The sequence below is a fragment of the Cnephaeus nilssonii genome (genome assembly GCF_951640355.1).
Source record: "Cnephaeus nilssonii genome assembly, chromosome: 19".
Taxonomy (NCBI): Eukaryota; Metazoa; Chordata; class Mammalia; order Chiroptera; family Vespertilionidae; genus Cnephaeus; species Cnephaeus nilssonii.
This window is the reverse complement of record NC_137090.1, coordinates 41,319,075-41,336,345: the sequence shown is the minus strand read 5'-3', so window position 1 is coordinate 41,336,345 and position 17,271 is coordinate 41,319,075. Positions and strand designations below refer to the sequence as shown.

At 50.3% G+C, this 17,271-nt stretch overlaps 1 protein-coding gene across 1 annotated transcript in view; it reads right to left on the bottom strand.

The window, feature by feature from the left end:
* The window catches only part of NTN1 (netrin 1), a 178,941-nt gene extending 161,893 nt beyond the window's left edge, over positions 1-17,048 (bottom strand). Inside the window, exon 1 of the mRNA XM_079797040.1 lies at positions 15,981-17,048. Coding sequence (XP_079653166.1) covers positions 15,981-16,998 — 1,018 coding nt within the window. The 5' untranslated portion in view covers positions 16,999-17,048. The remainder of the gene's footprint in view (positions 1-15,980) is intronic.
* Positions 17,049-17,271: the final 223 nt, after the last annotated feature.

The following is a 17,271-nucleotide window of genomic DNA, read 5'->3' as shown; positions in this document are numbered from 1 at the left end:
CTGCAAATGAGAACTGCAAAGGAGAAATCAATGTGTAATTGACTGAACAGTGTACATAAGCAATGGCTAACCTTCCCTTAGGGGAGACAGAGCTTTGGATGTGTATCCCCTGTCTCCTTTACGTGCTGAAGGAAATAAAACGAACTTGTTACAGCGACCTCTCATTGTGTAGATCACCCTAAGAGGCAAACCCCTTGAGTTCATTAACAAATTTGACGACTCGGATTTGGGATTCTCCTAAAGGGACTCCCTCTCGGCCCGGTGTGGACACTTGGCCAAGTAGTCGGCAGCGGCAGCTCGTCCAGGGCTTACTCATCTGCCTCCACTGGACGGAGAATCTGTTTATAGGAGCCTCTGTCTTGGTGCTCACCGCTGGAACGGCTGCCTGGCCTGCCTCAACAGTGAAGCGGAATGACCACCTGAACCTGCTCTGGTCAGCATTTGGGAAGGGAGGTGAGTAGTCACTTCAATTCGTGTTTCTATTCCTGTTTGGGATAAAGGGTTGTCAGAAAAGTGGTTTCAGTTCTGGTGCGTGCCTAGGACGCCAGATTCAAGGCCTGACCAAGGTCTCACTCTGAAGGGTTGAGGAATGCCTGCGAGACAATCCAAGACATCTCAGGTGCAATCTCTGGTCTGGCTGTCCGTCCTGCAGGAGGTGGATTTTGTTCTGTGTGTGGACATCTGGGTTTGTCCTGTATGTAAATGTACTGGCTCTGGGAAACTCAACTCCTCCAGAACTGGATCTGTTTATTTGACATAAAGAAATAAAGCACTTTTATAAATTAAGAAATACAGCAAGTGGGTCAACAGTAGGAAGCTGCCTGTCCTGCCCCAGGCAGCTCCCGACTGCGGGTCTGCTATGGATTGGGAGGCTCTGTTTTCTCCACGCAGTTCCTTCGTTTCCTCCGGTTTCAGCATTTCCCTTGACAACATTTAAATATGTTTTTATTGGTCTTTTAGAGAGAGAGGAAGAGAGGTAGAGAGATAGAAACATCAATGAGAGAGAAACACTGATCAGCTGCCTCCTGCACACTCCCTACTGGGGATCGAGCCCACAACTAGGGCATGTGTCCTGACCGGGAATCAAACCAGTGGCCCTTGGCTCATGGGGTCAACACTCAACCACTGAGCAACACCGGCCAGGGCAGGATACAGAGCTTCTCCTTTAGGTGCTGCAAGTAAGTAAAATTACCTTGTGACAGCATACCTGGAATAAGTTCGGCGGTTTCTTTAAAAGTTAAACATCCACCTACCATATCACCAGTCATTCCTCTCCTAGGTATTCACCCAAGAGACATGAAAGCATATGGCCATGCAAAACGTGTACAGAACGTTCACAGCTGCTGTATCTGTAACAGCCCCAACTAGAAATATATATGTAAAAATTTATATTAAAAATCTAGAAAAGGCAGACTAATAGAAAGTGATAGAAAGTATAATGGTGAAAAGGGGCCGGAGGTGTAGAAGGAATTACCAAGGAGCTTTTAGAAACATTTGAGGCCGATGGGTATGTTCTTTACCTTTAGTGTGGTAGTGGTACATGCATATATCAAACTTACCAAAGAACACTCTCTAAATATGTGCAATTTATTGAATTTCAATTATACTCAATAAGACTTTTTAAAATTCATCTGGAAGAACCAGAGAGAAACACACAATTTGTGATTTTATCCAAACTTATATAGCCTTCCCTTTTGATATTCTAACAACCCTGATGGAGACATTTAAGTAATCAAATCATTAAGTACAACAGTTGTATTGATACTGTTACAATTTTAAAAGTGTAAGGTTATCAATGATCTCCAAGTTTATTTTAACAATACTGCCATCAAATTACCAATGGCATTTGTACTGAAATGTGACAAACGCATCTAACATCTATGTATAAATAAATAAAAAATAGCAATGGGAATAAGTAAAAAAGGATAAAGGAGTAAATACTGAACCCACCAGATTTTAAAATGCACTATCCAGACAGATAGGAAATGGCAGGAAAACAGGCAGATCAGGGAAACAAAATGGAAAATCCAGAAAACTGGTCCAAGTTTACACAATACTTAAGCGTTTAAGAAACGTGGCATCTCAAATCAGAGAGAATAATTTTTTCAAAAACTGTCTCTGAGTAGCTGGCTAAATATTTGATGAAAGAAATGGAAATCTTTACCTGCACACCGTATGTCACCGTGCCAGATGCACGAAGGGTTAAAATATGCAACCTGAGTGCTGGCAACAAAGTGGACTGAGCTCATGCAGAACTGCTACCTCTGCAAACATCTAAAAATACTAGATGAAATGTAATTTCAAAAATACTTAATGTGTAGCAGATCTCACAAGAAAAAAAGAAAGGAAATCCCCAGGTGTTAGAGGAAATAAGAATCTGAAAGCCAAAGTATTAAAAGAAGCACTGAGGCCATGGTGATCATGAGGTATGATGAGTGGGGAAGGAGGGAAGGAGGGAGGGAGGGAGGGAGGGAGGGAGGCAGGCAAAGGAAATATTGGTTATTAGACTTGGAGATAGGCCTTCAGGGCTATGAACTTGGGTTTAGTACCCACACACACATATAAATTGAGGCCTTGGGTCTTCCAAGGCCTGGAGTTAGAAAATGAGAGCCTAATGACATGCCAGCCCCCTATCAACAAAACAGACAAGGATTCCTGCCTTGACATAAATTTATATTCTGGCAAGTGCTAGAATGCAACAAGTGGGAGGATGGGACGACAGTTAATAAACATAATAAATAAGTAAATTCAATAGTATGTTAGAAGGTGGTAAGTATTATGGGGGTAGAAAATCGAGCAAGATGAGGGTGTGATCAGAAGTGTGAGATTGTGTGTGGGGGTGGGAGGTGGGAGGAAGAAATGGACACAGGCAGGCACGGATAAGGAAATTGTTTAAGGATATGAAACAGGATCGTCAGGGCAGGCTGCCCTGAGAAACGACAACTGATCAAAGACGTAGAGGAGCTGAGGAAGCCATCCATTCAGACACCTGAGCAGAGGGAACTACTAGTAAGAACATACGGGGGGCGGGGGGGGGGGGTAGAGGCAGGGAGGCCAGTTTGCAGTAATCCAGGTGGCGAACAAGCCTGGACCTTCCGAAGGTACCCGAAGTGAAAGGGACTCTAGAAGTCTTTGTCCATCAACCTAAGGGGACAGTGACACTCTCAAGCGAAGGGAGAAAAAGTCTTCAGTGGGAACATTAAACTGAAACCTGCCAGAGATCAGAGGCAAAAGGCATAGTCCTCATTTGATACAGGAATTTCCAAGGTAATTCATTAATGGGAAAAAATCAGTCCCAAGCCAATGATAACTCTAGGATATCGGGCAAAATCACTCAACAGAAACATTTCCAGAACTAAGACCAGTGGGATTTACACAAAATCGCCAATAAAGATAAGCTCCCAGGCAGACTGTACAAAACACACAAGGAAATCATTCACTATGAGGAAAGGTCAGCAGGCAGAACAAGCAGGAGGACCAGTCCCCCCCAAAAGATGAGATTCTCCATCAAACTAAAAAGGACTATAGGATAAGTTATGCCTAAAACTCTGTACAAGGGAATAACGCTGGGCAAAAGAAGCCAGGTATTGAAGAGACATGAAAGCATATGGCCATGCAAAAGAGAACAAACACTATGATTGAAGAGAACAAACACTATGATTTCATGTACATATATGAAGTTCAAGAAGGAGCAAAACGAAATGTTGGTGATAGAAGTCAATATGGTGGTTACGGGGGTTGGGGGTGATTAGGAAGGGCACAAGGGGTCTTATGAAAATATTTTATCTCTGGATGACGGAGCCAGTTACACAGATGAGTGGACTAAACATGCATGATGTGAAGAGAGAGGGTTGACTGACATGCCAGAGGGCAAGGATGGCATAGGTTCCATGTCTTCCCGCACCCGCATGGAGGAGCTGGTGAGTGAGGTGGAGAAATCCCTAGTAGTCTTGGAGGGCAGGCCCAAGTGAGGCCCCCCAATCAGAGCCCCAGCAGTCTTTGGATGGGACCCCAATGGAATGGAGGGGGTGGGAAATACATCATTCACGAGGAAGAGCTGCTGCCCTAACCCCGTGGTCGGCAAGCTGCGGCTCTCGAGCCACATGCGGCTCTTTGGCCCCTTGAGTGTGGCTCTTCCACAAAATACCACAGCCTGGGCGAGTCTATTGTGAAGAAGTGGTGTTAGAAGAAGTTTAAGTTTAAAAAACTTGGCTCTCAAAAGAAATTTCAATCGTTGTACTGTTGATAGTCGGCTCTGTTGACTAATGAGTTTGCTGACCACTACCCTAACCGGTTTGGCTCAGTGGATAGTGCGTCGGCCTGTGGACTCAAGGGTCCCAGGTTCGATTCCAGTCAAGGGCATGTACCTTGGTTGCGGGCACATCCCCAGTAGGGAGTGTGCAGGAGGCAGCTGATCGATATTTCTCTCTCATCGATGTTTTTAACGCTCTATCCCTATCCCTTCCTCTCTGTAAAAAAATCAATAAAATATATTAAAAAAAAAAAAAAGAGGAAGAGCTGCTTCTGGTTGAGATGGGATTGAGGGGGTGGGTAGTGTAGATGGGAAGTCCTTGGGAAGGAGGGGCACCCACTGGAGGACAGAATATCGGAGCTGAAGCGTCTTCAGGGCCCAACCCCTCATTCTACAGAAGAGAAAAACAAGGCCCAGGAAAGTAAAGAACTTTACCCAGAGTCACCTCTGCGTCCCACCCCCCACCCCCGTTACAGTTTTCCTTGGCGGGTACGTACGGATTAAAGATAAAGGCCACCAGGAAGAGGGGTGAAAAGGCAAGCCTCCAGAGCCACATCACATAGATTCTAATTCCAGCCCTACCACTTGCTGGCTGGTTATGTATCCCGTGTGCCTCTATTCCCTCACCTGTAAAATGATGGGTAACACTTTCTACAAGATGTATTACCAATGCATAGCCACCTGCTACTATAACTGAACAGAGACCTACCTTGGACCCAGCGATTCCTCTTTTAGAGACACACCCAACAGAAATGCAGCCATATGTGCCTCAGAAGACATGGGCAGGGATGGCCACAGCAGCATTATTTTTCACAGCTAAAATCTGGAAACAACCCAAATGTCCACTATAAGTGGAACAAATAAATAAATGTATCGTGTATATCACAGATCACTATAAAGCAATGAGAACTAATACAACTACGACTGCCTGTGGGTCAACACCACAAATTTACTACTGAGCAAAAGAAGTCAGAATACATTCAATTTATATAAAGTTCAAAAACAGTCAAACCCAATGTGCAGTGGGCAGGGGGCATGGTGACTGGAAGGGGACACAGGGCATGTTCTTTTAAAAAAAAAAAAAGTTTTTATTGATTTTTAGAGAGAAAGAAAGGGAGAGGGAGAGAGAGAAGATCATCGATGAGAGAGAAACATCAATCAGCTGCCTCCTGCACGCCCCCTACTGAGGATGAAGCCTGAAACATGGGCATGCGCCCTGACTGGGAATTGAACCCATGACCTCTTGGTGCATGGGACAAGCAGAGCCACACCGGCGGGACATGCTGGCATGTTCTTGATGGGGGTGCTGGATATGTAGACATGGTCGCATGGTGCAACGTCTTTGAGCTGGCTGTTTATGATTCGTGTGCTTTTCTGTATGTATGTATGTATGTATGTATGTTATCCTATCTAATAAAAGAGTAATATGCAAATTGACCATCACTCCAACACACCAGATGGCTGCTCCCATGTGGTCAAAGATGGCTGCCCCCATGTGGACACAAGATGGCCACCACAAGATGGCCAGCAGGGGAGGGCAGTTGGGAGGGACCAGGCCTGCAAGGGAGGGCAGTTGAGGGCGATCAAGCCTGCAGGGGAGGGCAATTAGGGGTGACCAGGCTGGCAGAGGAGGACAGTTGGGGGCGACCGGGTCTACAGGGAAGGGCAGTTGTGGGGGATACAGGCCTGCAGGGGAGGGCAGTTAGGAGTGACCAGGCCTGCAGGGGAGGGCAGTTAGGGGCAATCAGGCTGGCAGGGGAGCAGTTAGGCATCAATCAGGCTGGCAGGGGAGTGGTTAGGGGATGATCAGGCTGACAGGCAGAAGTGGTTAGGGGCAATCAGGAAGGCAGGCAGGCGAGCAGTTGGGAGGCCTAAGCAGGCAGTAGGATATCCCTCAAGGGGTTGCAGATTGGAGAGGGTGGAGGCTGGGCTGAGGGACACACACCCCCGTGCACGTATTTTGTGCACCGGGTCTCTAGTACTTCAATAAAAATGTTTACCTGCCCTGGCTGGCATGCTCAGTGGTTAGAGCACCGAACTGTGCACACAGGGTCAGGGGTTCGTACCTGGGTTGCAGGTCCAATCCCTGCCCCCCGTCGGGGCATGTGTGGGAGGCATCCAGGCAATCAATCGATGTGGCTCTCACATTGATGCCTCCCTCCTCTCTCTCTCTCTCTCTCTCCTCCCCCTCCCTTCCACTCTCTCTAAAAAAAAAAAGATCAATGGAAAAAAATCCTTGGGTGAGGATACGGAGGAGGGAAGAATGGAAAGAAGGAATAAGTTTACTTAATGATAATAGAACCCGCCTCAGAACGCCGTTATGAGGGAAGAAGTGATATCTGTAAAGTGTTTAGAACAGAGTGTGGTGATAGTGAGAGCTGTAGAGATGGATGCCGACAAAAGCCCAAAGCTGGAGATAAGCGCCTGGCCTTGGGGTGTCCATAGGAAGGAGCCCCCGCCCTAGCGGAACGGAAGGGCTCCTCTCTCTCCCCATCAGCCTCACATACCAGCGTGGTCCTGAGCACAGCCCCCAGGACACTAAGCCAGGGGAGGCCCGGGGGGCTGAGGGCGCTCACAGGCTCACACGGCTGGCTGGCTCGCACGCCCAATGCCCTGAGCGGGATTTGCCCCGGGCAGCCTGAAGCTGGAGATGAGCTCTCAACCATCTTGGTATTTCACATACATCTTGGTATTTCATACATTATTAAATAAAATACGGTGCTCTCTGCTCTGGACTTTAGAACTCTTTCCTAAGGATCAGAAAAAGCCGTACTTGCTTTCCACTTTCACTGGGTCATATCCTTCTGCAGAGATCTTTGATTTAAAAAACAAAACAAAACCAACAACAACAATAAAAATAGCTGTCGGACCCCGGTTCCAACAATAAGTAGGGTGAGAACTACAGGGGAATGCGCAGGCCCTTCTTCCCTAGCATTTCTGGGTATCGGGATGGCCAATCTGCCAGCAAATGTGGTGCAAGGCGGCTTGATTTCTGTGGACTGGAGTGAGAAGCAATTTCCTCCCTCGTGGCAGCTGGGAAGGCCGAGCACTTTCTCACCGTGCGTCCTCTCGGGCCTGAGCCAGGCGGGAGGCTGGGCTGGGGCTGGGAATAAAGAGCTGGCTGCGATCAGCCTGCCCACCTCTGAGGCCTGGCTTCGGGCAGAGGAAACAAGTTGGCCCCAGGACCCCGAGCAGGGGGGCCGGTGTCCAACAGCCCGGCCCTGGGGCGCCCGACCCAAAGGTACTTTCATGTTTCGGATGCCAAATTCTGTATCTGGTAAACACAATGTGTTTCCTTTCTCATGCTGGGCTTGGGGCTGTTATTGTTCAGCACTTTCTGCGCGGCCCGAATGTAAGCAGAGCGCGGGGCGGAGTGGCCTGCGCAGACTCCTCCTTGCTCAAGGCCACACAGATGTGGATTGGGGTCAAGGGCCCAACTTCTGAGGTGGGACTATTACACCCCAACCTGGGCAGGGCCCCGAGAGCCTCATGCAGGGGAGGGGGCATGTGACCCGGGCTAGCGTGTGACTTCCTCCACATGGTGGGGCCGTGGTGAACTTGTCTCAGAACGCAGGCGCCCTGGAGCAATCCCAGCCCCCCCACCCCGCCTGGCACCCACAGAGCTGCACCCCAGGAAGACGGCCCTTTTCAGGGAGCCGTGGTCTCCAGACAGCACGGGAGCAAACGGAACCACCAGGACAGGGCAAAAGCAGGAGGAACATGTGAAACCCAGGAGCCAAATCGGACACCCGCCTCAAGACCTTCACCACCTCCCCCGCGCCCCAGGCATTTGGCAAACCTCCCCACTTTGGGGACCCGCCCATGTTTCCAGTTAGTACAACTCCCCAGGTATTCCACCTGCGGGGAGGGCACCCCCTTCTCACTGCCTTACACGCATTCCAGAGCCAACGGACCACTGACCACTGACCGCTCCAGAAACAGCTGGGGCGGCGGGGGGACGTCTTCTGAGGCTGACAACGGCACCTGGTTTTCATCTCTGAGGCTGACTCTGAACAAGCAGTTATGGCTGCCTAGGGCATTATCCTGAGACGGATTCCAAGACCCTAAGAGCATTTCTGGACTCGGGAGAAAAGAGGGCTGTGATGGGTTAGCAGCGTCCGCCTTGGTTCCAGAGCTGGGAAGTGGGGGTGTCCTTGCTATGTACTCCCCACGCCACTCCCAACGCTGGCACCGGCCATCAGGCAGGCAGGAAGTGTCCATCACTTTGGATGTCTTTCTTTTTTTTTTTAATATGTTTTTATTGATTTTAGAGAGAAAGGAAGAGAGAGACGCATCAATCAGCTGCTTCCTACTGGAGATTGAGCCTGCAACCCGGGCATGTGCCCTGACCCAGCATCATACTGGTGACATGCTGGTGTGCCACACTGGCCAGGGCTCACTTTGGGATCTCAAATATGGGACATAGCGCAACATATAGGATAGGCACCTGGAAACTAAAAGATGTCTCGTTTCCTTGTTACCTAGGACTCGGTTATTCAGATCCAGCCCCTTGGAACATCCCTGTGGTCTTACAGATTATCTAGCTTAGGTGTGGAGCCTCTGGAACGTGTAAAAATTGGACATGACAACCAATAATCTCTCATCTGTGGGCAGAAAAGGCCTGGGGGAGGGGAGGGGGGAATACAGCAATAGCACCCGCTAGGAGGGGACATGGGTGGGTCCCCATCTGAAGAGGGCCAACACCTCACCTGGGCTACTCTTGCATCGTCCTCAGAGACAGATTCCTGCGTCTTCTTCCAGGCACTAGCTGAGTTGGGGAGATTCACTAGTTACAATGGATACAATGAATTGGGGTGTTTGTTACTTTCTACCTTTCAAGGTTCTCCTTGAAAAGCCTGGAATCCGGCTACCATAGGGACAGGGACATCTTTCTTCCGGGTCTTCCTCACACGCATAAACGCACGGCCACGTGAATTCACGTCGACCTAACTGTAGCCACTCGCGAATCCCAGCGGCAGGGGGACCAGCGATCGCTGGGGACGACCCCGACACGGGAGAAGGCAGAGCCCACTTCTCCACTCCTGGGCCGCGCTCCTGCACACGGGCCCTCAGAGGTGCCTCCCCTGTTCTCCGACGGAAAGGCCCGTGCAGAGGAGGCTGGGGCAGGCACTGCAGCGCCGGAAGGGAACGGCTCAGAGGAGAGGCCTTCCCATCTCACCAGCTCAGGGCCGCAGGCCCTTCCGTCTGTCAGAGGGCAGAACGGGCACAAATAACGGAGCCGGGGCTGAGCACCTACCCAGCGCGGGTCTCCGGGAAGCCGGGCATGGAAAGGCAGCATTATCTCTACAGGCAGAGGGCTGACGACTGGAATGGGTCTCTGCCTTCTGACCCGGCGGGGGCGGGCGCGGGGGATTCACATAAATTACACAACGTTCCCAAGGCAGAGTAAAATCTAATTCTGAGTTTACAGTGGAGACACCCTTTTGAAATAAGAACATGGGGATGCAATACAGAACGCACTGTGTTGTGCCCCCACAAGTCAAACCTCAGGACAGCAGTCAGCACCAAGGCAGAGACCTGTGTCAGGAGGACGGTCCCCGGCAGCTCACTTGTCTCAGACGCTATTCCCAAACGCCGTGCCTTGGAGCTGATTACAGAGACGGGCCTGACAAGAGCAAGCCCTGCTCACCCCCTCTCCCCCCGCTATGTGTGTGCAACAGTGTCCCTGAATGAGCCAGGATGTGCGCTGCACGCCTGTCCACACTTAGTTCAGTTTGTGTAAAAACTGCCCGTGGGTGGCAAGGACATCTGTTTTGGAAAAGCTTCCACTCCTTGTGGCAGCCTGATGCACCAACACAAAGCGTGTATGAAGCCCCTGGTACGGTGCCTGGCATTCAGGAGGGGTTTGCAGGCTGTTTTCAGGATGCAACCTGACAACCACCGTAAACTGGCATTCTACACTCTGCGTTCCCCAGCCGCCCCGGGCAAGGCCACATCTCCCCAGGCCGTGCAGACCACAGCGCGGATGTGCATCTGCCCGGACCACAGGCAAACATTAGGCTCGGATCCTGAGCGGTTCCTAAGCCCTCCTACACCTCCGGGCTCCCACCAATGTAAGGCGCAGCAGAAACCCCTGGCACGGTTACCACTTCTAAAAGGAAGAAAGAAACCCTGCCTCACAAACCAGCCACACTCGTGCGCGGACAGATAAGGCTGTTTTCTAATCCAGTTCCCCGGAGAGCCATTTATTTTGGTGAGGCCGGCGTGCACAGCAGAAACTATAGAAGCCATCAAGATAACACGAATACCAACCCAGTGGACTTTTGAAGTGTAAACATAAAAGTCTATTAAGAATACAATGTTGGTTTAATCCCAAGACAAAAAATCGACTTAATGAAAAGCACAACTCATCTCAAGAAGGAAATATCGATACCAGCTGTGAGCAGAAAATGAGGGGATTCCTTCCAGGGAACATTTGAATTTCAACCCACTGCCTTTCCAATATTTTCTCTGGACATAAAGTCTCAAATACTTTTCCGAGGATCTCATTTTTCTACCGGAGGAGGAGGTCAGAGAGAAGTCTGGGCGGGGCCACAGGAGAGCCTGGAAAAGCAGAGACCCGCCCCACAAGGATACCCTGACAGGAAGCTGTCCCCTTCTCTGGAGACATAGGGAGCAGCGTCCCTGCCCACCAGGCCCTGAGGACCCAGCAAGACCCTCACTCCAGCTCTAGCAGCCGGCAGAGATCGGTGACAGGCCTGTGCTACTGACACCAGGCGCTGCACTGACCAGCACCGCGCCGGGGACCAGGATATGCCATGACACTTCTTAGCCAACTGCCTCGACTTTATTTATTTATTTTTTTCTTTCAATATGTCCCGGAGAAGCAAAGGGAATCTGAGCATTAGGGAGAAAGGAGAAGGCCTTATTAAAGAGGATTTTCTGGTTAAGAGCTCTGTTCCAGCGTCTTTGAGAGAGATCACGGGCCCTGGCATCAAGAAAGACGTGGCCATGCCAAAACCGGTTTGACTCAGTGGATAGAGCGTCGGCCTGCGGACTGAAAGGTCCCGGGTTCGATTCCGGTCGAGGGCATGTACCTTGGTTGCGGGCACATCCCCAGTAGGGGGTGTGCAGGAGGCAGCTGATCAATGTTTCTGGCTCTATCCCTCTCCCTTCCTCTCTGTAAAAAATCAATAAAATATATTTAAAAAAAAAAAAAAAGAAAGACGTGGCCATCGGCAACACCTGTGGACGCTGAACACCCACAGGGAAGTATTTAACCCTCTTCACTTACATTCCTCACCCCAGCTCCCACTAGGCCTGATGGCCAAAGTAAAGGACAGCTTCTCATATATAATTTCATATTAAGCATGAATAAACACCATAAACATAATAATAATATTACATAATCTAACACGGGAACCCGTGCAGTTCTAGCAAGAAACGTTGTGCCGACTTTTCTCCTGTACGTGGATGTGTGCCTGCCATTCCCCCGCCAGCCATCCACCCATCCCATGGGGGGGCAGCACCGAGGATGCTTTAAAAGCATCAATATCAGACGGGAGTTTCACCTCCACCACCTACTAGGTATATGTAATACTAACAGCTGGTAGCCTTCGGGCAAACCGTTTAATGCCTCTTGGTTATGGTTTCCTCATCTGTGAAATGAAAACAATAATACTGCCTCTTATTAGCATAGTCCAGTGGTCGGCAAACTCATTAGTCAACAGAGCCAAATATCAACAGGACAACGATTGACATTTCTTTTGAGAGCCACATTTTTTAAACTTACACTTCTTCTAACGCCACTTCTTCAAAATAGACTCGCCCAGGCCGTGGTATTTTGTGGAAGGGCCACACTCAAGGGGCCAAAGAGCCGCATGTGGCTCGCGAGCCGCCGTTTGCCGACCACTGGCATAGTCACAAGGATAAAATGATTAAATTAATGAGTGTCGGGCAAAAAAAATAAGCCCTCAAGAGTTCATCATCACAATGACAATAATGATAGTCACTACTCTGACCAAGAAACCACTCACTGATCTGCAGCTACGTGCCAGACTCTGGACCAGGCAGCAGATAATGTTAGCCTCCACCAGGATAGGCCTCCCTCGCGCGCCGAGGATGATGGTAGGCCCAAACACTGGAGCCGCTTACGGCATGAAAAACTCCCTCCCAGAGCCATGTTTAAACAATTACGAGCATTATGTTGCAGGTACCCATGACGGGAGGAGGCCAGCCCAGCACGGTGCTCATCCTGCAGAGATGTCTTTTGTGTGGGTTTTGGGTTTCAGCGGGGCAACGCAAAACCAGAGAGTGAGTCGAAAAACGAGTTTTCACAAGCTCACCCTGTCACAAACCGGGCAGGGGTTCCTGCTGACATCCCCACAGCAAGATTAAACAGCATGCTTCGTCAGGCACTAAACACTAACACAGCTCCGACGTCAGGGGGACACTGATTAAAACTGATGCCAATAATTTATGAAACACAATATGGTCTTCAGATGCTCTTTTGAAAGAAAAAAAAAATAGGAAGGGGGGAAAAAAGGCCCTAGCAACCCAGGTGGTTTAAAACTGTTCCTGCATTTTCCCTTAAATGTACACCGCCCCCCCACCACCACCACCACCACCATGCATGGATGCTTCTTTACACCATGAATGTGAATGCACATGTGTATAAAAGCATGTGAACACTGCTGGTACATATGGGCGGAAGAAAGTCTTTAGTTATTCCCCTGAGAGGTGTCGAGGCGGTCACGTTATACATAGTCTTGTCTTTCATATTGTTTTGAGGGTGTGTGCTTTTTTCCGGAAGAAACCCAAAATGGCATTTAAAATAAAATTGAGTTTTGCAAAAGTTCACGTGGATTCCATAGAGAACTCAACCTGGAAACCATGTGGAAAAGAAAGCCTGGCTAACGGAAAGCTACAGGACATAGGCACTTCTTAGTGATGGGAAAGCACCGTGGCCCATACAGCAGAACCATTTAGAGAAATAATACCAAAAGGTGTTTTTTTTTTTTAGAGTTTTAGGGTGGAGGGGGGTTCACCTGGGGAAGGGTACCATTGGAGTCTCTTCTTCATCACGTCTCGTTTTATCAAGGCCGAGACAGAACAGCACGGTGACAATGCTTTGTGTTCATCAAGACTGATTTGGGGAATGAAAAACAGGTAATACTTCTTCAATTTGCCTTAGTTGTAAATAATCTGAGAGCTTGAATTTAGGTCAACAGTGTGAAATTCACAAGATGGGATTATGTTGGAGAGAGGGGGAAAAAAAATCTGAGCCGCTGATAGTACAAAAGTTAGTGTTTGAAGGATTTATTAAGGCTTTTTCCTAGCACAGTGCCCTGTAGTGTCTCAGATCACCTGTCAAATACTAATTCATTCACATCTCTCCACTGCGGGGCCTTTTCATAAAAAGCTCGACCTTTAATTGTAAATCACTTTTAAATTGTCTTTGCTGGCTTTCTCTTTCACAGAAGGATGGAAAAACCACTAAGACTTCAATTAAGACTTTATGGGAACTTCAACCTGACTTCCCCGTCTGTATCTACAAGATATCAGAATATCTATTCAAAAAGGAAACGGTAAGAAACTTTGACATAGCTGAATAGGCTTTGCTTTTATAAATTTAAAGATACTTTAACTAGTGAGAATTAAAATAACTTCAGTAAAAAAAAAAAAAACCCTGAAAATATTGTTAGCTGATTATTTGTCATGTAGATCATGTGCTTATTAGGCCTAATTAAACTTTTTGAGCAAAAAGGCTTACTAATTACATTAGTGAATATGTTGATTGCTCAATTTGGCTTAAAAAAAACTGTCAATCCAATTTGTGCCTAGTTAGTGCTGTCGTCAAAAGACAAAATTCTAAACTACAGAGGTTATTTCAAGTGCAGGACTATTGTTGCAGCAAATGTGGGTTATGTCCCCACATCCAAAGTGACTAGGAGAGGGAGGGGTGGCTGATGAATCTGAACAAATCTACACTAAGACAAATCTTCAAACCAGTAAAATGTTACCACAACACCCAGCTTATTTGCCTCCATGCATTCACTTGCATTTGTCCAATTAGACCCTGCTGGTGACAATTCAAAGGTATCTTTCATATGCACATACAAACTAAAACTGATAGCAAAACCCTGGGAGGCCCTTGGAATGTCAATACAGGGCTTTTACGCACAAAAGGAAGAAAAGAAAAGAGGAAAGGGGAAGGGGGGGGGGGGGGAAGAGATGGGAAAAACCAATATTTCTGAAGAATTTGAGCAGATCAAAGGAATTTTATTCTCAAAGGCCACGAATGCCCGGGTATAACTATCTCACTGCAGAATCCTGAAAAGACTCTCTTCAAACCGGCCACCGGTTCCATCTCTTAAAGGAGAGGGGAGAACAATTAGGGCTGCAAAATCCCGACACAGTGAGTGCAAAAATGGAGGGCCCGCCATGCAACAGGAGGCCCAGCCCTTGCCGACCAGGAGGCCGTACTGGGCCTCAGTGCCCACCCAGCGCTCCAAGACATGTTTTCCCCTGGATTGCTCAAAAGTCTGCATCCGCAGTCATGAGGCACAAACTATTCGACAACAACATGACACAATTAATCAGAACCAGACCTCAAAACGTGTGTGCGTGGGGACCAGCAAACTTTGCAATGTGCTTCAGAGGGTGAAGCAACCGAAGAGACTCACACTGGCTGTTTGGGGATGAGGGGGGGAGGGTGGGCAAAGGAAAAATCTATACGTTCACAAAAGATGCACACCAAATGGCACTTTACAACCTAAATAATTTTCCTTAAAATAAAATGAAATTTACATCTCATACTGGAAGGGTAAAGTAATGTCTTACTACCTGCCCCCTCCTCCCAACGCCCCCAGAAACTGGTCCCTGAGTTTCTATAGCAACAAAGTTGCAAAATTCAGAAAGAGAATGTATCCCCTTTCCCCCCTTAGTCTCATTTCTAACAAAATCTATTCGCCAGTGCCGGTTTTGTCCGTTTTCTCTTTCAGGAACCGAAGCCCCATTAAAAAGTGAGAATCTGGATCCTTAGTTAATTCAAAACTATTTAATTTCACCCAATTCTGACACTAACAAATCTGTTGTGCTCATTTTTTTTGAACCAGAATTGAATTAGTTTAAAATAATTAATGAACTCTCCTTTGTAATCTGTAGATAGTAATTAATTTGAATCACATCATTATTTTGCTAACACAAGCACGCTGTCCAAAAGGGGGGGAAAAAAATTCAAACTATAAAAGATAAATGGAGGGCGCAGGAATGATATTCGTCGGGTACTGAACTGGCCCCAAACTGCAAATCCCTTTGCCATCTCCCAAGGGAGTTATGGTTGTGGGGATGGAACACCCAGGGAACCCGGCCGGGATCCCCAATTGCGCCCAGTTTCAGCCCTAAGACAGGAGGGTCCCGCCAAGCCGAGGGTAAGGCATGTGGATCCCAGGTTAGAGGGACCAGTCGGCATATTTTCTGCAAAACCCTCTCTCTCCCCGCAACATTTCTCGTGCTTCTTGGCTCTTGGCAGAGTGCACCGGTCGCAAACCCGAGAGTCCAGGGCCAGCGCCACGGGAGCGCGTGGTCCTGAGGTCTGCCCTCCCGGTCCACTGCATCCCGGAACGCACCTCCCCCCATTCCCGCGGCACTACCGCAGCGGACGATCCTCCGTGCAGCCGCGGCGCTCCAGGGTGCGAGGCCCCCGGAACAGCCGCCCGCGCCCCCGCCCGCCCGCCGCCCGCGCCCCCCGCGGCGCCCCACTCACCCACGCACTCGTTGGCCTCGCGGGCGGTGGCGCGTTGCCAGGGCCGATCGTAGTGGAAGGGCTTGCAGCGGTCGCACTCGGGCCCCGCCGTGTTGTGCCGGCAATCGCACACCAGGCTGTCGTCGCGGTCGCGCACGCAGCGGGCCGCGTGTCCGTTGCACTTGCAGCGGCCGCCCACCTGCAGGTCGGACACGGCGTAGAAGTAGGAGTCCCGCGCCAGCTCCGAGTCGTCCTCGTTCTCGTCGCCGAACGTGTGCAAGCGGCTGAAAGCCACACGGATGTCGGTGGCCGTGACCCAGTCCTGCAGCACCGGCGAGTTGTCGAAGTCGTGCGCCGAGGGCCGCCCGTCCAGCGTGCTGAAGGCGATGAGGCCGCCGGAGAGCGGGCGCATGTCCGTGTGCGAGTCCGTGCAGACGGCCTCCTGCTCGTTCTGCTTGGTGATGGGCGCGCGGTGCGGCCGGTTGTACATCTTGCGGCACTGCGTGGAGTAGTACTGGAAGGGCACCCACGTGCGCCCGTAGTCCATGGACTTGTAGATGGCCATGGACTCGGGCCGTGGAGAGCAGAACTGGAGGCTCACGTAAGTCACCTCGAACTTCTTGCCGAGCGACAGCGTGAGCGTGACGTTGTGCGGGAACTGCAGGTAGTTCTCAGACTGCCAGCACGTCAGGTTGTGCGGGTTGTTGAGGTCGGTGAGGAAGGCGGGCGGGTGCGCCTTCTTGGGGTCGGACGCGTTGCAGAGGTGGCAGGAGCGCAGCCGCTCTTCGCCGCGCTCGCTCACCACGCAGTAGCGCGCCGGGGGCCGGCCGCAGGTGCTGGACACGCGCACGTCCTTGCCGAAGGCCGCGTTGACAAAGTCGGGGATGCAGCGGCGGGGGTGGCCGTTCTCGTCCGAGCAGGGGTCGGGCTGCGCCGCCTGGCCCGCGAACATGCTGAGCCCGGGCCCGCCGCGCACCGCGCCCACCAGGCACGCCACGGTCGCCAGCGCCGCCAGCGCCTCCCACACGGCGCGCATCATGCTGCGTCCAGCTTGCCCCGGCCCCGCCGCGCCGAGGAGTGGGTCCGCCCGCCGCAGAAGGCGCCTGCGGAGAGAGGGGAGCTGCGCTCAGCCTGCCCGCCCGCGCCCTCTACCCACCGCAGGGCAAAGAGCCGAGCGAGGTGCGGGCGAACGCCCGGCTTCCCCAGCACCGGCCCCGCCGCAGACCGCCTGCCTCGCAGAGGAAGGCGAGTCCGGGGGCCCCCCAAGCCAGCTTCGCCCGCGCTTCTCCCCGGCCCAGCGGCGAAGCGGGGC